Raw genomic sequence first — 23,924 nt, forward strand, 5'->3', positions numbered from 1 at the left:
TTATTTCTGCAATTATATATAATATGATTGGTTGGTTGATCACTTTCATTCCGAGAAAATTATATAATATTATTATTATCCAATTACATTTTTTTCTTTTCTTTACGTAATTCTATTTTATGTTTAGATTTGATAGAATATGAATTTAAGTATTTTTCAAATTACACCCAATAATATTAATATTAATTACTGAGTCAAACACCCGGTCCAGACTGAGTCCACACTGCCCTCCAAATTCGTACCAACACTAACAATTTTTTCAGTAATAAAGAATTAAGGGTTATTGAGCAAAGAAACTGTTAAATAACTTAAATAATCATTCTCAGGACAGCTAAAAACTTCAGCTGTAGTAGCAAATACAATAGTGTGAAGTTTCACATGGAGCAGTTGAGTCTTGCAAATGTCAAGTACCCAGTATGCCCTCTCGTCTCACCGTTCCGTCTCGCCATAACCGTTTGAGTTCCGGAACTTTCTAGATTGTTCCGCTGCCTCTTCTTGCAACCTTTGAGAAACGAAGACGCCCCGTCACTATCTTGCCAGCTCCCAAAGTTTCCTTCTCGAACTTCATACGTTTGTAGAAGCACTTCAAATGTTCTTATATCTGAAAAACGCCAACGTTTATAAATAAAAAATTAGCCTATACGTAGAAATAGTAACTGCAATTTACAATCTTGAAACGAAGGTTTACCTGTGAAATATAGTTTTAGTGCTTCGCAAGATTTCTGCACTTGCTCGATACACGGAGAGAACGAACACAAGACACCGTCTTGCTGCAGCATTTTGGCAGCAGAAGGAATAGCTAACCATGGTTGAGGGAGGTCGAGGAAAATGGAATCTGCTTGACCTAATAGTTGATCGGGGAAACCCTCACCTTGAATGTCTCTCACACCAACTGTCACCAAACTACTCAATCCAGTCCTCTCGAAATCCTCCCTACAGAAATCAAATATTACATATATGCCATCCACCATAAAGAGATACAAAAAAAAAACCACCGAGTGTGAAATTCACGATGTCCAACAGAATTAACAACCCATTCAACATCACTATACACTAATCATGCCTACAAAAAACATATTCCCTTTATTTTTCTCTATTACAAAAAAATGGTGTCCGAATTTCACAACTTTTGAATGGAAAACAAATTAAAAGGAATCAATAAGGCCTCGTTTGGTTCCTAAGATAAGATTAGATAATCTTGACGAAAACCCAATTGCATCCAAGATTAGAGCCATTTTTTTCACAATTGCAGGACGGCCCCAAAAGTTATTGGACTAACCAAACATCCGATAATCTTACCAACCGAATGAGGACTAAATTGACAAAAATATCTCATAAACTATAATTGTAGAATACATTCGATTAACATTTTTTTCCCTAAAACCAACATTCATACACATTAACTCAATGACCGAAATTCAACCCCAACACAACTCAAAATCCAACAACAGCTTAAAGTATACTCACCTAGCCGATGCAGCTCTCTGTTCATGGAAATCAAACGTATGCACGTGCCCAGTAGGAGCAACTGCACGTGCAAGCGAAGTAGTGAGGGACCCACTTCCGGTGCCCGATTCGAGTACCACACACCCCGGAACTAACTCCAAATACATAACAACGAAACTAATATCCGCAATGTATAAAATCTGTGTCCTGTGGCTTAAAACCAGAGTCCAAAGCTCAGGAGTTGGAGCTAACAAGTAAATAAATCCACCCTTACTACTGAACGCCTTCGAGCCGAACTGTTTACCGATCCAATCGGAATGCTTAAACATACCGAAACGGTTCTGCAGAACCCCTTTTTCGGAAACTTTTATCGGCTTCATTGTATCGTATCTCTCGTATACGATAACCAAATCTCCGTCTGCTATGCGGCGATTGAAGGATAGCTTCTTGGTGGGGTCAATTGGCAACATCGTTGGTCGTTTAAGCAAATTATCAAACGGGTTGTCTGCATTATAGTTTGAATAAAAAAAAGAATCAATAACAGTAAATCACCGGAGAATTGAAAAACAATAGACGCAAATAAACTAATTATTACCAACATGTACATAATTAAGGCAAAAATAGAAGCGAATACTAACCTGTGAGTTCAGAGAATCGGCAACGGAGTTAGCAGGCAGAAGCGGCGATGTACGAAGAATTGAAGAAAAGAGTTCAACTTTGCGCCTGAAATTTTAGAATTTGGGTGTTAGGGTTTTGCTTTAAATTATTACACGATAATAATAATAATATAATACGAATATTACGAGGTAGTTTGAATTAAAACAATCTATTCATCAAAAAGCTAAATTTAACACGTTTAATGAAAATAGAAAATAAATAGATATATTAATTGTAGGTTTACAATTAGTGGTAAGCAAATTTGGGCAATTTGTCACACTATTCAAAAGAATAGATGCAATACAAAGATTTAAAATTTATAATTAAATAGCATAATTAACTCTAAAAAGTAAAACATGCAAATTAGATTTTACGGTAAATTACGAAACCCCCTGAACCTAGGCTAAATAATGAAAAACACATTCACCTATCTGTAATAATTAAAATCTCCATCTGATAAATTGTTGATCGAGTTTTTATCATAAAATATGTACAATCTGTTATATTTTTTGTTAAATAGGTGACAAATAAAAGAAATATCTGAAATTGTGTAAAGTCTATTCCCTTGAATCAAAACAAATTCGTGAAAAGTCAAACTGTAAGAGGTTGGTGTAAGACGGAAACAAAACTCATGACCGGGTTTTGATAATTACGAACAGGTGGGGCATTTTTCATTACTTAGCCCAAGTTAAGGGGGATTTTCGTAATTTACCCAGGATTTTAATCCTCCATTTAAATTGAAGTATTCAAAATTACGAATTTCGAATGTAATTAGATAAAGTAGTAATGATAATAAATTTCATGTAATAATAATTGAAATATTTATATAATAAATCAACATAATTATGGGCCTGAAATATGAACTTGAGTTTCAACTTATATTTTGGTGTCATACTTTTAATTATGAGTTTTGGGCTCATCATATTTTTAGCTCAAGTTCATCAAATAACTTGGGATAAATTACAATTACCCCTGAGGTATAGTATAATTATGAAAGCCCCTCCTTTTTGCAAAATTACATTCACCCCTCTAAAGAAATCAGTAGAAAGCAAATCAACCACAACTTTAACTTCAAAAATATATCTTCAATATTAAGTCAACAACTACTTAATTAACCATGTTTCAAAAATCCAACAACGCACGTAAAGCAGCATGAAACTGATCTGTGTCTGAAACAAACAAAACAAATAAATATACGGGAAAAAAAAGAACGTAAAGTACTCGATCGATCACATATAATACTCGTTATAATTAGACAGCATTTCCATGAAATCCATCTCTTTCACCAAATCGAACTGCGTCGCCACGTGCATTTGTGCCGCCGTGTCCATCATTGGCAACAATTTGAAGCTCTCCTCAGCATTATTAATAATGGCGGACACATTCTCAAATTTCATCGCCTTCGAGCAATTATTATCGACTGGTTTAGGGTTCACCGTACCATCCGGTGAGGCAGAGACTGAGACCGAGGAGGATGATGAGGAAATGTCTAGATTGCCCTTGTCATCTGAAGTATTAGTAGTAGAGATGACTGTCTTGATGTAGTTTTGCAAGGGGCTGTTTGTCTTGGAATTGCTGTTTTTGCGGGACGAAAGTTGCCGTCTCTTAGTTGCGTTCCAATGGTTCTTGATTGTGTTCTCACTCCTTCCCGGCAAGCTTCGCGCGATTTCTGCCCATTTGTTTCCGAGTTGTCGGTGCGCTTCGATCAATATACTGTCTTCTTCCTCCGACCATCGATCTTTCTACAAAAAAACCGTATATATACACATCATCTACATGAGAGAGAGAGAGAGACACCGTATATATACACATCATATACATGAGAGAGAGAGAGAGACACCGTATATATACACATCATATACATGAGAGAGAGAGAGATAGAGAGAGAGAGAGAGAGACTTGTATCCTTGTATTTCTCCAAAATAATTAATTTTATTGGGTGTATTATTATTTTCTCAACGTATAATAATAACATGTAGCAAAATACTTGTGACCAATATATATGGGATTTATTATATAATTTAATTATGGATCAATAAAAAAAAAAGAGCAATTCAAAACAAAATAAGCATAGAATAAGAACGACTTCAAGAATTAATTAATTAGTTATTATTTTCAAAAAATCAATTTCCACTAAATCTTCTTATAAGCTATCAAAATAATCATTTTCTTTGTGAAGATATTTTACCTTCTTAAGGTGTTGAATGTAATTCATTCACACAAATTAGACTAAACAAGAAAATTAATAAATTGAAGATTCTTAATTAATCATAAAATCCTTGTGACTATTATATATATACAAAATGCATATACACAAATCGAAATTGGCCGACGGACGATCTTCCTTTTTAAATGAACCGTTGAATACGCACGTGTAAGACTTAAAAACGGAAACGAAACACGATCGAAAAGGAAGAAAATGATATTGTATTATGTGCAAGAATGTTTAAGGAAATAAATAAATAACATTTAAAAAAAAAAAAAAAAAAAAAACCTTAATATTGGGTTTTAAGTGGTTGTGCCATCTTTCCCTACACTGCTTTCCAATTCTCCCAGGTAGCATTTGAGCTATGGTTGACCATTTTCTTACACCATGCTTCTCCACCAACTCCACCAACAACCTAAATATATTACATCAAATAAAACAAATATATTTAAGGTTAATAATAATAAATTAATTAAAAAAAATTAAAAAAGAAAAATGAGAATAATCGATCATAAAACAAAAGTACCCATCTTCTTCAGGACTCCATTGGCCTTTAACAATTTCAGATTTCTTATCAACAACTCGTTTCCTCTTCGCCTGCTGCATAATTATATTCTTATTATTATTATTGACGTCATTATTAATAATAGCGTTCATCTTCTGGCTTGCATCGTCCACGTCAGCATTATCATCATTATCCACGTCACCACCGGACACCACCAAGCAAGAATCCTTATTATCGAAGTACTTCCCATCGTTGTTCTGCAAATAACTCATGACATTCATCTGATGAAACTGATCCACTGTCTGAAACGAAGCCCTCGAGCAATCGTAGTCATCCAAGAATGTTTTACGCACGTGTGAATTATTAATATTAATATTAATATTATTATTATCTTGTGCCGGAAAAGGGGAGGAGAATTCTTGGGTGGTGTTCATCATCAACTTGCCGAAAGAAGAAGGTTGAAATGGATCAAAAGGGTCGTAGAAACTACTGGTGTTCGGGGCGTAGAAACCCGGACCCGGATTCCAGGATGATGATGAGCCGCCCATGACCCGACCCGAAGAACCGTGAGATGATGGAGGAGAAGAAGAAAAACCACCACCACCACCACCGCCGCCGCCGCCACAATCGTAATTATCCATTATTTGTGGTATGTAAGGAATTTCCTCGAAAACCTTGGAATAGAGACCAAGATTGTCTCTGTGTACTGTGTCGAAATCCATGCAGAGATTTACACACTACACTTTTTTAGTTTTTTAGAGAGAGAAAGTGAGTGAGATAGAGAGAGAGAGAGAAGGAAAGTGGAAGCTATGAGGGAGTGTAATTTGCAGTGTAATAGCTTTATTAGTGAGAGAGAGAGAGAGTGGTGTATTATGAAAATGAATTAATTAATGATCGTCGATATTGGGGGCCAATCTGACGGTGAGGAAGGAGAGTGACTATTAATCTTCACAATATAATGGCGTGAAAAAAAGGAAATAGAAAAAACAAGAAGAAATTATATATGATTAGGTTTTATTGTTATTACTACTATTGTTTATCTCTTATGGCCCTTTTAGCTTACATCTTCTTGATGGCTGATTGACACGTGGCTCTCGTTCTGCTACCTTCCTCGTACGTTACAATCTTGCAAGTATATTTCTTCTATGTATGGTGATTTCCTAAAATACCCATCTTCAAATATGATAACCAGATTTTATTTGATTAATTTTGAAATTACTAAAATTTTACCCACAACGTGTATTTCAGATTTATTTAGCGTCTAAAAGTCTATGAGTTGGCACTGTTTAATGGGTGATAAATTCTATTTATGTCTTTAACATAATCATTCATAATTGAAAATTGAGAGCTTAAATTGAGGTTTGACTCTTGAAATGATAGCATTTATATAGTAATCAATTTCTCAGTTATGGGTTCTTACACCATCCGCTAACCTCGCCCAGCCTTTGACATTTTTCAAGAATTGATAAAATTTAATTCTTTTACTTATTTACCATCATTTGTCGGACACTTTATGGGTCATTTTTCAATTTCTTTGAAGTTAGAATCATGTTTTAACAACAAATATTTAAATATTTTTGTTGTGTTGCGTATCCAAAAATTCAGGATATGCCAATTCCCCGGTATGATCGTTTACATGTCCGTGCTACATCAAAATACATTACATCAGCTGTTGAAAATTTATAAGTTCAAATACAACATGAATTAGTTTCGAGCGATGTCCAGTTATCCATCGATTCCAACATATCGAAAATAAGTAAAACAATTGGAATAAAAATATAACTGTTCCAATAGTACAAGTCTATTAGTATCAATACAGAACACATTGTATGGCCAAAACTGATCAGCCTAAAAATTACTACATGAAAATTATATAAAAAAAATAAATATATGAATACCCCAGTCCCATCGGCAGCTAAATGTCACAAGGTATACTGAACAAATGCAAATCGGTTTTATATGAATGCTCAGAAATAAAGTTTTAAATAAAATTATAATCTCACAATTAACCGAATCTCTCAATGCTACGGCTACGGCTGCGAGGTTTCCATCCAGAAACCTTCTTAGGGCTTCTGCTGCGACTTCTACCTCTGTTCTCACTGAAGCTCTTACTATGGAAGCTTCCATTGCCATTTGTGCTGCTGTAATAAACAAAGCATAGAAACACAAATCTTCAACAAGCTTCATTTAAAACATTGATATATAGATATTGCAAAAAAGAGGAAATAAATTATACCCGTTGCTTCCATAAGATGAGGGAGGTCCCCAGTTACTCCCTCCCCCGTTTCTTGCACCGTATGAAGAATTGTACCGTCCACCACTACCTCCAGGTGGGCCCCCCCACTGACGTTTCCCCCTTCCCATTCCGCCACCACGAGACACCATGCTACGGAGTTCATTGGGTACAATTTGATTGGCTCCTTCCAAAAGTTTGACAAGCTCAGATGCATGCTTAGAGTCTTGGTCACCGAAAAATGTGTAAGCCTCTCCAGTGGCACCAGCTCGCCCGGTTCTTCCAATTCTGTGGACGTAGTCCTCTACTCCATTTGGAAAATCATAATTCACAACCACCCTGCCACAATGGAGATACCACAGTCAAGATAAATCAGAACAAGCACAACATGTTTGCAAAAGCTTTTGGAAACTGATTCTGAGCTTTTCTTAATAAATTAAAATTAATAGTCACCAACCTTATATCCTTGATGTCAAGACCACGAGCAGCAACATCAGTGGCTACAAGCACTGGGGACCTTCCAGTGCGAAACTGATTCAACACGTAATCCCTCTCACCCTGAGATTTGTCTCCGTGAATAGCAGCCGCTCCAAATTGACGACTTAAGTTACCAGAGAGTTGGTCACACATTTTCTTTGTGGAGCAGAAAATAATTATCTTGGATCCTGGTTCTTGAGACCTCAATATCTGTTCCAGGCGCCTCCGCTTATCCATCGGTGACAAAACTTCAATATGCTGCCACAAAAAAGAACAAACAAATGAAAAGGTCAAAATTAAGGAATCTCAAAATGTATTATTTCAAGTAAAACACTTGAGATGAAACTATTCGACAATGTACCTGTGTTATAGCCTTGTTAGCTTCAAGCGCATCAACATTTCCAATATTAACCTGAACAGGGTTAACCAGTAAATCGGCAGCAATTCTGCGCACCTCCTTTGGCCATGTTGCTGTGTACATTAGCGTTTGCCTGCGAGAGGGTATCTCCTTCACAATTTTCCTAATCTGGGGTTCAAAACCCATGTCCAGCATTCTGTCTGCCTCGTCCAACACCAAGTATGAGATTTGATGGAGACTTATTCTTCTCATCTCCAGAATATCATTCAATCTACCAGGAGTAGCCACTACAATATCTACACCTCTATCTAGGTCTCTCAACTGAGGGCCTTTTGGAGCACCTCCGTATAAGCACTTCATCAAACAAAGATTAAAACTACAATCAGGCAGAAATCACAAGATTTACAGGAAAAAATACGACACCAATATTCATCATGCATTTCTATGGTCTAAAGTGCTCAATTGAAATATTTTCTATTTACACCTGAAAAAATCAGATTGTGGCTCATTGGTTATTTATTGGACCCTTCAATATCTTTTTAGTTATTTTCTCTTTCTATTTTGTTCTAGTGAACTCAGACTTATCTTCTCATAACTCAAAGATTAAATTTACTGTTTAGGTGCAATATAGTTTGTTCATTTTGGTGATGGAAAGAAGAATATATTTTTTTTTATGAGTGACAGGCCCCAGCTTTCCAGGAAAATTACCAGATACTCTAAGCATAACTTGAGGTATCAAAATATGCTATGGGAAAATTTCGATATCTAATAAATAAACCCAGCATAACCCGGTCAGAAATTCATCCCATTCCCTGATGGAATCAACTGTGTCACTTTTAGAAGCTGTTAACAGAATTATACCGCGTTTTACACCTAATAAGAGCTACTAAGAAGATATCTTACCGTGCATGATATCCTCGATGACCTTCCAAATTTGACAGCTTCAGCTTGTATCTGAGTAGCCAACTCTCTTGTTGGAGACAGCACCAAAACTGTTGGACCTAACTTTGGATTACTACGCCTTTCTTTAAGATGAAGAAAGCCAGGAATTAAATAACCCAAGGTCTTTCCGGAGCCAGTCTTGGCAATAGCTACTATATCCCGACCGTTTATAGCAATTGGCCAAGATTGCGCCTGTATAGGAGTAGGAGCAGAAAATCCAGCAGTTTGCACCTGTACAATGAAATAAAATCGCCCATAGCTTCATAAGCAGAGATTGGTTGTATATATCTGATTGGTTATTTTTGGACTGAAGCACGTGGCCAAGGAAAGAAGAAGCATCATCCCCCAATTATGTAAGCAATAGTAGGAGGACGCCTCTTCTTCTACTCGACCAAAGGACAGACTGAATTGCAACCAACATAATTCCCGCCCAAGCTTGGATGATTCGGAAAGCCCCTCAAACAAATTGGTCGACCAATAAGGGTGCTCCAAATACATGCAAGCCCGCACAGGAGGGTGGCACAGTGTACGACATTTGGCTCCTCCAGGAGCAAATATCGCACCTGATACAGAAAGTTCAGATAGAAAAAATTGAGCATGAGTTCTCAATCTCAACATTTGACTTCAGGTAGCATTTCAATATTTTGTAGGGTATTTAATTTGACTCACAATTCGGACTTGCAAATGTTTCAAGCACTTGAGATTGTACATATACAAATTAACTCATACCTCCCTGAGAATATCTGGAGGAAAACCGGTGGCTTCAAATGAGCTGAAAGGTTGAGGGACATTATCTCCCTAGAAAAATTAAGTAAGCAAATCATTTAGAATTTACAAACGTGATATGTAGGATAAAAGAACAAATATATATCATTACAGAAGAATAACAGAGTTTAGCACTAAAATAATTATAATCTACAAGTTGCATAGATGAAATACTAAACATCTCTGAGTAAAATTTCAACTATCTAAGAAGGGAATATCGGTTAGTTAAAAGGAATCCCCACTTCACTCCAGAAAATCAAAATCAACATCATTGGGAAATCATCTATGTTACATTTAATACAATACACTGCTCCAAAATTGGATTCTACATGGATAACCAATTACTGGTCTCAACTCTTGAAGCATAAGAAACTCTTCATACAAAAAATGAGGCAAATTGGAGTTTTATCTAGGTTTAAACAAACAAAGCAGGCAGAGACTAGAAATCAGATTGTGTATGAAATTAACAGAGGCTTACAGTTACAGAAATTTCATGCTGTCGACGATAAGACTCGGCAGACAAACTATTTTCCGCGCCTTTGGGAGCATATGTTCCATTTCCAACACTGTGGTGCACATCCACATGACCCTGTGAATAATCAGTTCTGCTTCTAGCAGTCTAAAACCAAAAAAGGGAAAATTCATTTAGAAAAAAATAAATGTACATCATGAAACAAGCCATGAAAAAAAGTTCTGCCAAGTCCATAAACAAGAGTAATTAACTGCAGTGACATGATAAACAAAACAAAATCAGTAAATGTTGATAAAGAAACATCTTAGACACCTCATAAGTTCCAGCTCCAGAAAGAATCTTTGATTTATCGTCATCATTATTGTCACGGCGTACTGCTTGGGGTGACTTTTGAACTGAGGAACTCACAAATTTGTGAAATGGTACGGAGGCGACAGGTTTCTCATATTGGGTTACATTAGTCTCCGGATTCCAGAAGTAAAGATATCCAGTCTTCTCGTCAACCAGTCCTTTCCATGGTTTTGGGAGGGTGGAGTCCTCAGGAGCATATTGTATACCAGCTGCAGCAGTTCCCATTTGAAAGCTCTAGTGTAGAATAATCTGCCATTAAAAAAATGCAATTAATGCCAAAGAAAAGTAAACGAATGATCAGAAACTCGGAGCAGAGTCATTTTTCTACCCAAAATTATCAAAACAAATACCAGAAACAAATCCCCAAACTACAAGATAATGCAAATATAGAATACATATATATTATCAATGACAAGATATTCTGCGTAACATGCTGTTAAATACAACTTCCATGTACATATTTCAGATTACTGATTTCCATTGGACAAATTGATGGTGTTCCTGAAAGCTGAGATACTCAGACAACTTGTACAAAACCATTCTTCTCATTCATTAACCATTGGTACATACATAAACTTGCATCCAAAATAACATGTAAGAACACCAATCCCTAATATATATATAATAGAAAAATATGCTTTTTAATCCAATTCAACTGTCATGAACTGCAAACAGAGTATCTAAATCGAGAAAAAAAAACAGGATAAACATGGAATCCAAAAGCCGATTAAGCATAAGAAACTCGCCCCAAAAAACCGGATCTGAAACCCTAAAATAAAATTTACGAATGTTATCCAGAATTAGCACGCAGCTCTTAATCAATACACCTAGATCTAGAATAAGCTACAAATCCTCAATAGAAACCACCGAACAAAATCGTAAAAATAAATTAGGTCAAGGACAGAAAAGATACCGCACGGCGTTTTTTAGGCGAGAACAAAGAGAATCCCTTCACCGGATACAAACTTCCTGCTTTCTCTCTCTAAAAGTAGTGATTACAAATTGAGTTACAGGTGTTTGTGCTATAAATAAGAGAGCGAGAAAGAGGAAGAGAGATGGAGAGATCTACGCTTCCGAGAAAACAGAAGCGTAGCAGAATGAAGAGTTAGAGCGGCGGGTGAATATATAGCCGCCAGGGTATGATTTACAATTATCAATGTAAATTATTTATTAACCGCGGTTAATAGATGACCTCTTTTACTACGAAGTGTTGCTTCTTTTGACTATTTGACGGAACGAGTAATTCTAAAAGTTAAAATAAAATTTGTATTTACTTACCAAACAATATAAATTATTTGGAATTTCAATTTAATTGGGCTGGCCGAAAATAACACACAATAAAGCCTAAATCCCAAAAATGCTTAAGAGAGGTTAAAGCCCTAAAAAGGCCCAAAATCCAAAAATACTTCAAAAAATCATAAAGGCCCATCAATAAGTGGAGGCCCTAATAAAACGTCGTCGTATGTAACCTCAAAAGGATTGATTGGTTATTTAATAATTAGTACAAGAAAATTCTATTAGGCCCATCGGAATAACTAGCCCATAATCTTGTCATTATCATTAAACAGTATTTAGCGGCAATTTTATTATAGTCAACAAAAAGTTAATACGGTGTTTGCGCTGGTTTTGTAGAACCTACACCTACTAAAATACATTATGTAATTTTACACTATTGATTTACACACAATAATACACATCCATTAGTATATGTGTTTAGTGAGCAATTATTTATATAGATTTACAATTTAATCACATAATGTATTTCATCAAGTGTAGGATTTCATAAGCTCGTGTGCACTTACAGGTGTGACGGTCTTATGAGCATGTTACCAAGTGGACAATTCCATAATTATACACATTAATTAATTCAAAGCACATGACTCTTGCAAAGACTTTATATGAATCAAATATAACATTATTTAATTAACTAATAAATGTTAATTACCACAGGCTTTTATATTTTATGTCTCTAGTCTCTAGTATGCACTAATTGAGGGAGAGAGGGCATATTCAATTTCTAATTAAACTGGATTAGTATAAAATAAAGTTGCATTTTCTCAAAATACTAATCATCAAGTATAATATTTGTTTTTGGTAGCCGGCCTACACATAACGTAGAAGTAACAGTTTAAAATAGTACATGCTGAATGATTTAATTAGTACTAAACTAATCCCATATAATATATACCTTATTGAAAGAAAAAAAGTCGATGTCGTTCCAGAGCCGTTGGATGATGGAATAACTAACAACGGTTTATGACGACGAACGAGAACGAAAACGACATTCACGTGTACTTACTCAATCATCGGCATCACATGGAGAATATAATCCCTTCTCCATGTCCAGTGGCGCTTTTAATGCATGGCTCTCCCCTTTTTGTTTTTCCCAAGTGTAATTAACCGAAAAACCCTGATTTAACGAATTTTGCTTTGCGTGAGAAGACGTCGTCGTATAATATTTGTTTTATGATTTTATTTAATTAATTAATATTCTTAGTATCGGTCGGAAATATTAAAAATCATGTGAACCACTCCTGCCAAAATCTTTTGTCCTTGTCAACAACTGCTGGCTCAACAATTTCTCTAAATTCTCTATAATATTAATTTAAAATGATATATATACTTGCACGATGCTGGGATATGATTCTACAATCTGCTATTTTTTGTTTAATTACATTTCTGGTGTATATATATATATAAATAAATGGATAGAGAGATCATGATCGTTTATTGCAGTAATCATGAAGTATATATATATATATATATATATATATATATATATATATATATATATATATATATATATATATATATATATATATATATATATATATATATATATATATATATATATAACATTTTCTATTTCTTAACATGCATATTAATTAATTGATTAATTAATTAATTAATATATGCATATCAACCTCATTACACAACAGGAAATAAATAACTGAGAGTTGACATGGATTTGTTTGTACAAATTATACGCTAATCTTCTTACATTATTAATCTTCCAACCAACCACAATAATACTTCTAACCAACACATTCCAATTCCAAAGCTATAGTTTATCCTTTTCGGTTTGGATATATGATTAAAATTGACTATAATTTGTGCATATTAAATTTAAAAATAACTATTTAATTAATTTGAAAAGACAATTTTGGTAGTTTCTAGTGGATTATTATCTATACTATACGTACACACCAAACAAATAATATTAAAGTAGTCAATTTAGTAATAATTAATAAATTAAATTAAAAGTAATAACAAATTAGAACTGTTCAACTTATGCATCCCATCAAACCAATATAAGAAGCACAAATACACCAACAAACAGAGACAAGATTACAAGTGTACAATAATAATGTTAAGTTTTAGAATTAAGATTAATGTTATAAGGTTCGTATTTTATGCTACGTTTCTTCTATGCCTTTCGTCGTTTGGTAACAATTCGATTTGCATTAGTGCTAAAACTAACAAGAACAGGAAGCAAGGAAAAACGACACCACCACCACCGGTGGTGGTGGTTAAAAACCAGAAAAGTGGCGGTGGTGGAACTATTAACGCCAGTATCAACGCTATTTCCACTGCCGGAGGTACCTTTAATGTACTGAAATACGGTGCTAAAGGTGACGGAATTGCTGACGACACAAATGTAAGTTTTTTTGTAGCTTATGTATGTCCTGTTAGTGATCGTTGTATCTCATATTCGTTTTATTTAATATTTGTCGTAATTAAAATGGATTAATATTAGATATGCATATCAATTAATGGCAGGCATTTGGAGGAGCATGGGCAGATGCTTGCAAAGTGCAAGGCTCGATAATGTTGGTTCCGTCAGGGTCCGTTTTTCTGGTCAAGCCAATCTCCTTTTCGGGGCCTAATTGCATGTCGAATATCGTATTTCAGGTAATATTTTTTTCTCATTTCATTAATTGTATAAAAAATTATTTAAACTGATTATTAATTTATTGGCAGCTGGAAGGGAAAATAATTGCTCCAACAAATTCTGGAGCTTGGGGATCAGAGCTATTACAATGGCTAGAATTCACTAAGCTGAAAGGAATAACAATTAGAGGTAAGGGAATAATCGACGGCCAGGGATCCATCTGGTGGAAGTTGACTACAAATTCAGCCGTTGAATCGGAATCATCGTATCTTCCAAACTCGGTAATCAATTAATTAATTAATCACCCTTATATGCTATATTATTTTTCCAAATCGAAACTGATAAGTAAGAAATGATATTCGTGGCAGATAAATACCGAAGCGAATGGAGGAATGCCGAGCACCAAACCAACAGTGAGTAGAGAATATTATGACAAACCTTGTAATAATTAAATGAGGAATAAAATGAAATTAATAATTAGATGCCCTGTTTCGGATTTTCCAGGCACTTCGATTTTACGGAAGCACAGATGTTACAGTCACAGGCATAACAATACAAAACAGCCCACAAACACACCTTAAATTCGACGGTTGCACTGGCGTACAAGTATCTGGCGTTAGCATTTCATCGCCTGGAAATAGCCCAAACACGGACGGCATCCATCTCCAAAACTCCCAAAATGTTGTTATCCAGGCCACCACTCTTGCTTGTGGTAGTATTTTTTTTTTAATCCCTCGTATTCGTAATTTTACTAAATATATATAAAAAAAAAATTGAAGAATTAATATTGGTATTATTACATGTAATTGCAGGAGACGATTGCATTTCGATACAAACAGGCTGCTCCAATATTTACGTGCGCAACGTGAACTGTGGGCCCGGTCATGGTATAAGCATCGGTGGATTGGGAAAAGACGGAACTAAAGCCTGCGTTTCGAATGTTACTGTTCGTGACTCGATTATCCAAAACACATTGAATGGTGTCCGAATCAAATCTTGGCAGGTATAATAAAAAAAAAAAAAAAAAAAAAAAACTCTCCAATTAGAAATGTGACAGTTAAATAAATTACTATTTAAAATATATTCAAAGTATGATGAGATTGGAACGACGGGTGTACAATAGTCGCGAATTTATAATTTCGAAAATTCGATACTCGATCGTAATCAGTATTTTTTTTTTCCGAACGCGATAGGGTGGTTCAGGATCGGTGAAAGGGGTACTGTTCGTAAATATTCAAGTCTCCGATGTGGAAAATCCAATAATAATCGACCAATACTATTGCGACGGGCATAATAACTGTCCGAATAAGACATCTGCGGTTGCGATCAGCGGCGTAACTTATCAATCCATAAAGGGAACATACACAGCTAATCCTGTTCACTTGGCATGCAGTGATTCAATCCCATGCGCTGGGATAACTTTATCCGCAATAGCCCTTAATCCGTCAACCAAAGGAGTTAAAAACAACAACAATAATCCTTACTGTTGGAGGGCATTTGGGGAAATCCAAACAGCCACTACTCCTCCTGTTAGTTGTTTGCAAAAAGGGGGCCCACCTAATAATAAACGGCCAGATGCTATTAGTGGTTATATTTGTTGACGTAATAAATTGTATATTTAGGGTAGAAATATGGTTTGAGTGTGGAAGCAGATTAAAGTTTAGTTTGGGATTTTGTGAAATTTATTTTGAGATAACAGAAATATAAATAAAGATTATTTAAATATTACAATTACTTTTAATTTTAATATATTAATTTCATATTAGATATGAATAATATTATATAGGTACCGTTAAAGGGGTAAAAAAGGTAAATCTAAACAATTATATAACGGCACAGTCAAGATTAACACAATCCAATGGTTGTGTATATATATGTCGAATTGTTTGTATTAATGCAACATATTTAAATTAAATAAACCCTAATTTTATATTAAAAAAATCATAAAATTCACACACAAAGAAGGTGCAATGGAAACATTTATTCAAACATATGTTAGCTTTATTGTATGCACTTTATTGTATTTTACTTCTTCACATTATGCAATTTGTTTCGGTAGAGAAGTCGATTATTCGAGCCGGTTTATTCGATCATCAGTAAAAAAATCTATTAAAGCTTCTTCTTTTGACGTAACAAGCTACGGTGCTAAAGGTGACGGAGAGACGGATGACACACCGGTAGATTTCACACGTTCAGAACTTAATTAATTAGCTCGTCAATAAAATTAAAAAAATAAATAATTACAAATCACTAATAATTGTATTTTTTTGCCCGGATAGTAACTTAATTTTGATTATTATTAATTTTATTACGTCGGCAGGCATTTTCGAAAACATGGGAAGCAGTATGCGGAGCGGCCGATATAGGGGTGATGTTGATCCCTTCGGGATATACCTTTCTTCTCAATCCGCCAGTACTTTTTAATGGAAGTTCTTGCCTATCCAATATTGTTGTCCAAGTAAATTTCATCTCCATATTAAATTACATAAAATTTATTAAAATTCAAATGAATTATTATTATTATAATTATTAAATGTAATAATTATAATTATTATTAATTTGCAGGTTGATGGGAAAATTGTGGCTCCAAATTACTCGAAATGGTCGAAAAACGATTTTCAGTGGATTCTATTCACCGGGTTGGGTAAGGGTATAACAATCCAAGGAAAAGGCGTAATCGACGGAGATGGTGCATCGTGGTGGAGCGGCACTGCTGACAGGCCAAACGTTAGTAAACTACCACTCACGATTTTTTTTAGTCGGATACTTTCACGATTTTTAATTAAAAAACTAAACGTACGAATGTTTGAGTACTTGATGATATATAGTTACGATTGTGCGTGCAGGCATTAAGGATTTCAGGTAGTTCACATGTGATTGTATCAGGAATAACGATCCAAAACGCCCCTCGGATGCACCTTTATATCGACACTAGCCAAGACGTTAGCGTGTTCAACGTTACGGTGTCGTCGCCGGGAGACAGCCCCAACACTGACGGGATCCATTTATCGAATGTCCAACAAGCAGGAATTCACGACAACAATGTTGCTTGTGGTATAATAGCATTACTACTAACGTCGTACAAAGAATTTTAATTACAAATTTAACGAATTATCATATTAATATGTAATATACGTCTATACAGGGGTTGGGATGTCCCCCCGCCCCCCATAATTTTTTTTATTAACAATTTTTTTTTATTAGTTATTTATGTATTAGTTAATGCACTTTTGCCCCCTAAATTTTCAATTTTATACACTTTAGTCTATATATAAAAAAAAATCTCTTAATTTACCCCATACCAAAAAAAAAAAAACACTTGGGTCCGCCCCTGCGTATATATATATTAATTACTTGAATATATATATGTGCAGGAGACGATTGTATCTCGATACAAAGTGGAACCTCGGATGTGAAGGTAAGTAACTTGAATTGCGGACCTGGACATGGTTTCAGCATCGGAGGATTGGGATCGCCGGACGCAAAAGAAGCTCATGTTTCGGATATTCACGTTGCCGATTCTACGTTTACAAAGTCGCTCTACGGCGTCAGGATTAAAACTTGGCAGGTAATATATATAGCTCAACTGGTTCTGAGGTGATAAGTTGGTGCAGGGTCCGTCAGACTTATTTATATATATAGTCAAAATTAATAATTTTGAAATATTTTATTACAAACTCCGTACAGGACGGTTTCGGGACGGCGAAGAACATATCGTTTTCGGGCATGACAATGAACGCGGTCGCGTATCCAATCGTGATAAACCAGGTGTACTGCAATGGTGCCCCCAGCTGCCCACCACCGAAAACTAAGGATGCGGTGGCGATATCGGAAGTGACGTACGAGGGTATAACAGGGAGCTACACCCAGACGTCTGTTGACCTCGAATGCAGCGAATTCCAGCCCTGCAGACGTTTGACGTTCTCCGACATAAACCTAACGCCGTCGGGTTCGGTCGCCTCGGGTGTTAACGGCCCGAAGCTCGAACCTTATTGCGTCCACGCTTACGGCAGTGTGCTTACCGCCACTACGCCTTCGTTGACTAATTGTGTCCTGCCGGAAACCGCTAGTCGAGTCGGTACCCTGCCGCCTGCAATGGCGCCTAAATAATTAACTGAAAATAAATAAAAATGAAAAATAATGCTACAGTTTAATAAAAGTTGCATTTTATATTATTATATATATTATATATATAAATGTATACTCTTTAATTATTACATCAATTTCTTGAAATTATTAAGTGATCAATTTTTACCTCCTTAATTAAGTGGTAATTATCATCGATCTTATCTAGAAGTAAATTATTTATAACTTCAATTGTCTTGAAGCAAGTTTAATTATTTGGATAGATCAATGGACAATGATCAATCCAATTACTTTAAATATATTTCAATAGTTTATGGAATGAATGTAATTAATTAATTAGATGTAATGAATTTCGACCATTAAAGAAAAAAAGAAAAATAGAAGGTAAGTTCAAACAATATTATTCAATAGTATAGTCAAAATTAACATATATAAATGGTTAGTATGAGTTGTCAATGTTTTGTTACTTGAAAATTCAATTAATTACAAACTTCTTAGTCAACAACTATAGAAACTTTAGTAACTGCAGATGATCATATTTCCAAAATCTTAATTATATACACTCTATTTTCTTGTGAATCATATTTTCATCTCCCTATAAATAATTCCAAATTCTTGCATAACAAAATAACATTGGAATATAATATAATACAAAGTGCAATGGAAACATTTCTACAAACATATGTTAGTTTTATTATCTGCACTTTATTGTATTTTACTTATTCACATAACGCAATTTGTTACGGCAGAGAAGTCGATTATTCGAGCCAATTTACTTCATCTTTACTAAACAACTCCATCAAAGCTTCTTCTTTTGACGTGCGAAGCTACGGTGCGAAAGGTGATGGAGTTACTAACGACGCAGGGGTAATTTTGACACTTTCAAAAATCATATGTAGATAATTAATAATTATTTGTACTTACTTACAAAACTACATTGTTTTTAATTATTAATTTAATTTGACAATATATAAGAAAAATTGCAATTTATTATTTCATTTTGTTACGGCAGGCATTTCAGACAGCATGGAATGCAACATGCAAAGTGAATGGAGGAGTGATGATAGTCCCTTCAGGATATACCTTTCTTCTCCAGCCAATAACTCTTAATGGAAATTATTGCCAATCGAAAGTTGTTGTCCAAGTAAATTTCATCGATCTCCAAACTTCGAATTGTATACGAAAATTTTATTGAAAAATTCGTGTCAATTTATTATTATTAATTTATTTATTTAATTTTGGCAGATTGATGGGAAAATCGTGGCTCCAAATAAACCGCAGTGGTCAAAAATCGATTTACAATTGATTTTATTCTCGGGGATGGGTAAGGGTATAACAATCCAAGGCAACGGAGGCACAATCGACGGGCGCGGTGACTCTTGGTGGAGCGCTGGTGGGAACAGGCCACACGTTAGTACACTATAATTAGTTTTCCTAATTTTCGTATTCTTTTTTTCGGAAATAAATTTTTTAATTAGTCTTTTTTCACCATTTTAATTAAGGGAACCTAATTATTCGACAATTGGATAATGATGATGCATGCAGGCATTGAGAATAGTGGATAGTTCTAACGTGACGGTAACCGGAATAAAGGTCCTAAATGCGCCCCGAATGCACGTTTTTATCGACAATAGCCAATATGTCCACATCTTCAACGTCACCGTTTCGTCTCCGGGCAATAGCCCCAACACCGACGGCATCCATTTAACACATGCTCAGCACGTGGAGATTTACAGCAGCAATATTGCTTGTGGTAGTTTTTCTTTTTTCAACTCACCACGTCAAATAATTAATATTTCATTACCATCTTAAATTTTCAAATAATTATATATATAATTAATAGTTGACGAATTAATTAAGTAATATAATATAATATTGAATTTATATTGAATCTTGCAGGAGATGATTGTATCTCAATACAAACTGGAAGCCAAGATGTGAAAATACATAATGTGGACTGTGGGCCCGGACATGGTTACAGCATCGGAGGATTGTCGGCGAACAAGACAGAATCTCAAGTTTCAGATATTAGTATTTACGATTCTACTGTATCGAACGCGCTCAACGGCGTCAGGATTAAAACTTGGCCGGTAATTAATTAAAACTAAATCCTCACTAATCCTTCACTAATCCTTACTACCTATTTATATACCATTCATTATTTTTCTCACTTTTCTCCAAAAATTAAATTATGTTATATAAACTCTTCCAATTAGACCTCAAATAAGCAAACGTTGATTTAGTTAGGTTTTAAAACTTAGGGTAAATTACAATGAAAACCCCCCTCATTTTACCATAATTACATCCACTCCCTTCAGTTTGTAGATTTCTTGCATTACTATATTTTTTTTAGGGGTGGATGTAAGAAATTTAAAAATTGCAGGGGTCTATATGTAACCTCTCAAACAATAATGATTGTTTTTTGTAATTATACTTTAACTCAGGGTGGTGATTGTAATTTACTCTAAAACTTAAGAATAAATTAACAAAACAAGAACATTGGACTAGGCCCGCTGATTTTAATTTGTGCCAAACACGGACCTATTAAATTAGGCTTGAAATTGAATTAAAATTGTGGTTCATTGTGGACTTGGGCTTATTAAATTTGAACATTTTATCATGGGCCCCACCGAATTTATACATTTGTTTTATTTTTTATTTTCCTTACAAAAATCTCTCTTTTCAGGACGGGAACGGGTTTGTGCGCAACGTAACATACTCGAACATCAAAATGAAAGATGTCTCCATGCCAATAAACATAGACCAGCACTACTGCGGTGGGCCCCACACCTGCCCCACTACGAGCACGAACGCGGTGGCGATATCGGGTGTGTCGTACTGGGGTATAACCGGCACCTACACACATATACCGGTTTCACTTGATTGCAGCAAGTACAAGCCGTGCAGAGGTTTGACGTTCTCCTCCATAAATCTAACGCCGTCAGCCTCGGGGAATATACCCAAGGGATATCCCTTTTGTTCGAATGCTTACGGACGTGTGCTAACGAGTACTACGCCTCCCTTGGATAAGTGTTTGGTGTCTGAAGCTTACGATCAAGCGACGGCTCCTACGCCGGCTATGGCGCCTAATCAGGGGCGGACTCAAGCTTTACTTTGGGGGGCTGCCGCCCCTGCAAGAAATGTTTTTGGCCTTTTTTTTAACTGATTTATATTTATTTATGAGTTATATAGTGATTTCGCCCCCTATAGTAAAAAAAAAAAATTATAGACTATGATTTTAAGCTTAAAAATTCCAATAATGAAAATATATTTTAGATTATACTTATTTTTAATTAAAATAATTTGAAATACTCTTTACTGTTGAAGTTCACAAAATCTCCAAAAAAAGAAATAAATACTTACTAACTAAACGGGGCCAAATTGTGCAAATTAAAATACGTTAGGGGGTAAATTTACGCAACAACTATAAATTTGGGGTGCAAACTGTCATTCGCCCTTAATTTGGGTTTCCATATCGTGCATTAAGGAAACACATGGCTATGTCTCAATGGCCCCAAATCCCTACAATGCATTGTACTTGCTGGTTTATTGCAGTCGGACCCCAATCGTTTGTTTTAATTATTTTAAAGCCCTCTATATTACTTTTGTAGTTCAATAACCCCTAAAATTACACAATTTGGGAGTTTGTGTGGTAGATTGAATGCATCATAGGGAAATTAGGGAGTTATTTAACAGTTCAAAATCAAATATTTTCGTTTTAAATAAATTCACTCGGTAGTTTTTATATTTAATATTTAATATCTTATATTTTATTTCAGTTGACTTCAAAGTTGAACGAATATTAACTATTACTATTGAGCATCCACGCACCTTAAAATAGTTAAAACACTGCAGGGCATGTTCTCTTATAATACAATTAAATAATAAAAAAATTGAGATCACAACCAAAAAAATATTATATATATTGACAAGCTTTACAAAAAAAAATTATAACTAACTAATAACCAATTAAATAATTGAGATCATGCAATGGTCTATTAATAATACAATGGTATACTCACCATCATATATATTTTGACAATTATTTAATTAATACGACAAAAAAAAAAATCACAAAATTTAAATAAAAAGAAAAAAGAAAATAATATAATAATAGATAAACACAGTTGTCAATCACGTGCAAGCCCATTAATAAGCTAACAAGCCTTGTTTAGATGCAAAATCTAATGAAAAGCTTACTTAAATTAGTCACAAATATTAATTAAACCATCTATTATTAATTTGGCTGCTGCTTAAATTTTGTGGCTATGGTTTCTCCCCTAGGAATGAAAGGGAGAGGGGGTACGGTGGCTTTAGCTTTAGCTTTACAGAAAACACACAACTAAGCACTACAGCTTAATTATTAAAGTCCATAATCACTTTTTTTCCTTGTTTCCATTTTATTCAATAAAGTGGATTATTCGATAAAAGTTGTTTCCCCATTTGGAAAATCTATAAGCTGTGGATTACTAATTAATTGATTTGCCACATTACATGTGGCAAACACTTCAGAGGATTTACAACTGGTGCTTTCTTAATGACTTCAATAAAAACTTTTTTGGATTTACTATAAAAAATCTTTTTTTTTTTTTTCATTTTTTTTGGGTTAAAATCGAATATATATATATATATATATATATATATATATATATATATATATATATATATATATATATATATATATATATATATATATATAGAGTGTCTGGTTTCAGATCGAATTTTAAATTTTGAAATCGTTTCAAAATCCTATTTTTTCCCTAAAAAAACACACTTATAATAACACAATTTAAAAATTTCGCCGATTTCGAGCCAAAAAGATTCAATTTGGTTCCGATTTCCTCACTTCGATTTTTTGGAATCTAATTTAAACTAGTTTTTCAGTTTTCCAAAAAAATGAAATTTATTCGAAAGTGCTAATTGTGATCCAATCTTCTGAATTGCAACTCTAAGTTGTTGACAACTAATTAAATAATAATATTATTATAAAATGAAAATTCTTGGCATGCACTTGCATCTTGTACTTTGCTAATGTACCATCATCTCAACTACACCACTTAAACAATTTCCTAATACTTTCCTTAAATCAGGACAAAAGTACAAGATTAACACTAGTATGAATCATGGATTAAAACACTAATTTTTCTGTACTAAAATTCAAAAAAAAAAAAAGAAAAGAAAGAAAGAAAGAAAAAATCACTTTTCCTAGAATAGGTATCTATCCATGAAGCTTTTGTAGCAAGGTGTGTCAATCTCATACAGTTGTAAGAATACATGCACATTACCAAGGGTGGATAACATTATCCGGCTTACCAATGGTGGATAAATTATCCAATATCCATGTTAGGAATCAGTCAGAGAGAGAGAGAGAGAGAGAGAGAGAGAGAGAGAGATGATTATATATATAGATGTATTAATTGTTAAATGGTTAAGTGTAGACAAGAGATCATAATCTAGTACAAGTGATTTTGTCCCTTCCTGTCTTTCTTGATAGACTATTGTGTGGTTAACAAGTGCTTATACCTAATTTCAAC

At 34.5% G+C, this 23,924-nt stretch overlaps 6 protein-coding genes across 7 annotated transcripts; 3 read left to right on the forward strand and 3 right to left on the reverse strand.

Moving 5' to 3' along the window:
- Positions 1 to 152: 152 nt before the first annotated feature.
- Positions 153 to 2,238, reverse strand: LOC105969438 (S-adenosyl-L-methionine-dependent methyltransferases superfamily protein). The gene is made up of 4 exons (XM_012994195.2): positions 2,085 to 2,238; positions 1,468 to 1,951; positions 689 to 933; positions 153 to 601 (listed from the first exon to the last, which is right to left on the reverse strand). Exons 2-4 carry the CDS (start codon positions 1,914 to 1,916, stop codon positions 375 to 377), a joined length of 921 nt encoding a protein of 306 aa, XP_012849649.2. The 5' UTR covers positions 1,917 to 1,951; positions 2,085 to 2,238; the 3' UTR covers positions 153 to 374.
- A 1,021-nt stretch (positions 2,239 to 3,259) lies between these two features.
- LOC105970502 (uncharacterized) lies at positions 3,260 to 5,597 on the reverse strand. Its single transcript, XM_088822605.1, has 4 exons — positions 5,440 to 5,597; positions 4,836 to 5,406; positions 4,598 to 4,724; positions 3,260 to 3,845 (listed from the first exon to the last, which is right to left on the reverse strand). The coding sequence occupies exons 1-4, from the start codon at positions 5,534 to 5,536 to the stop codon at positions 3,333 to 3,335; spliced, it is 1,308 nt and encodes a 435-aa protein (XP_088678731.1). The 5' UTR covers positions 5,537 to 5,597; the 3' UTR covers positions 3,260 to 3,332.
- Positions 5,598 to 6,560: 963 nt separating this feature from the next.
- Positions 6,561 to 11,588, reverse strand: LOC105969420 (DEAD box RNA helicase family protein). Of its 2 annotated transcripts, none has more exons than XM_012994177.2 (9): positions 11,326 to 11,588; positions 10,374 to 10,661; positions 10,068 to 10,208; positions 9,554 to 9,622; positions 8,786 to 9,055; positions 7,886 to 8,236; positions 7,505 to 7,782; positions 7,051 to 7,386; positions 6,561 to 6,955 (listed from the first exon to the last, which is right to left on the reverse strand). In XM_012994177.2, exons 2-9 carry the CDS (start codon positions 10,635 to 10,637, stop codon positions 6,820 to 6,822), a joined length of 1,845 nt encoding a protein of 614 aa, XP_012849631.2. In that variant the 5' UTR covers positions 10,638 to 10,661; positions 11,326 to 11,588; the 3' UTR covers positions 6,561 to 6,819. The 2 variants fall into 2 exon arrangements, with proteins under 2 accessions (XP_012849631.2, XP_088677561.1); XM_088821435.1 differs by having other exon boundaries at positions 6,561 to 6,952; positions 11,326 to 11,551.
- Positions 11,589 to 13,767: 2,179 nt separating this feature from the next.
- Positions 13,768 to 16,002, forward strand: LOC105970493 (polygalacturonase At1g48100). Its single transcript, XM_088822616.1, has 7 exons — positions 13,768 to 14,070; positions 14,193 to 14,324; positions 14,394 to 14,585; positions 14,673 to 14,717; positions 14,809 to 15,016; positions 15,117 to 15,307; positions 15,498 to 16,002. The coding sequence occupies exons 1-7, from the start codon at positions 13,780 to 13,782 to the stop codon at positions 15,903 to 15,905; spliced, it is 1,467 nt and encodes a 488-aa protein (XP_088678742.1). The 5' UTR covers positions 13,768 to 13,779; the 3' UTR covers positions 15,906 to 16,002.
- Positions 16,003 to 16,202: 200 nt separating this feature from the next.
- Positions 16,203 to 18,482, forward strand: LOC148768254 (putative polygalacturonase At3g15720). The gene is made up of 6 exons (XM_088822617.1): positions 16,203 to 16,481; positions 16,625 to 16,762; positions 16,870 to 17,031; positions 17,151 to 17,358; positions 17,679 to 17,872; positions 17,992 to 18,482. The coding sequence occupies exons 1-6, from the start codon at positions 16,275 to 16,277 to the stop codon at positions 18,412 to 18,414; spliced, it is 1,332 nt and encodes a 443-aa protein (XP_088678743.1). The 5' UTR covers positions 16,203 to 16,274; the 3' UTR covers positions 18,415 to 18,482.
- Positions 18,483 to 19,025: 543 nt separating this feature from the next.
- On the forward strand, positions 19,026 to 21,670 carry LOC148768255 (polygalacturonase ADPG2-like). Its single transcript, XM_088822618.1, has 6 exons — positions 19,026 to 19,257; positions 19,403 to 19,534; positions 19,636 to 19,800; positions 19,936 to 20,143; positions 20,290 to 20,480; positions 21,077 to 21,670. The coding sequence occupies exons 1-6, from the start codon at positions 19,051 to 19,053 to the stop codon at positions 21,554 to 21,556; spliced, it is 1,383 nt and encodes a 460-aa protein (XP_088678744.1). The 5' UTR covers positions 19,026 to 19,050; the 3' UTR covers positions 21,557 to 21,670.
- The last annotated feature ends 2,254 nt before the right edge of the window (positions 21,671 to 23,924 follow it).

The sequence above is a fragment of the Erythranthe guttata genome, chromosome 8, assembly GCF_056151865.1.
Source record: "Erythranthe guttata isolate IM_541 chromosome 8, IM_541, whole genome shotgun sequence".
Lineage (NCBI taxonomy): Eukaryota > Viridiplantae > Streptophyta > Magnoliopsida > Lamiales > Phrymaceae > Erythranthe > Erythranthe guttata.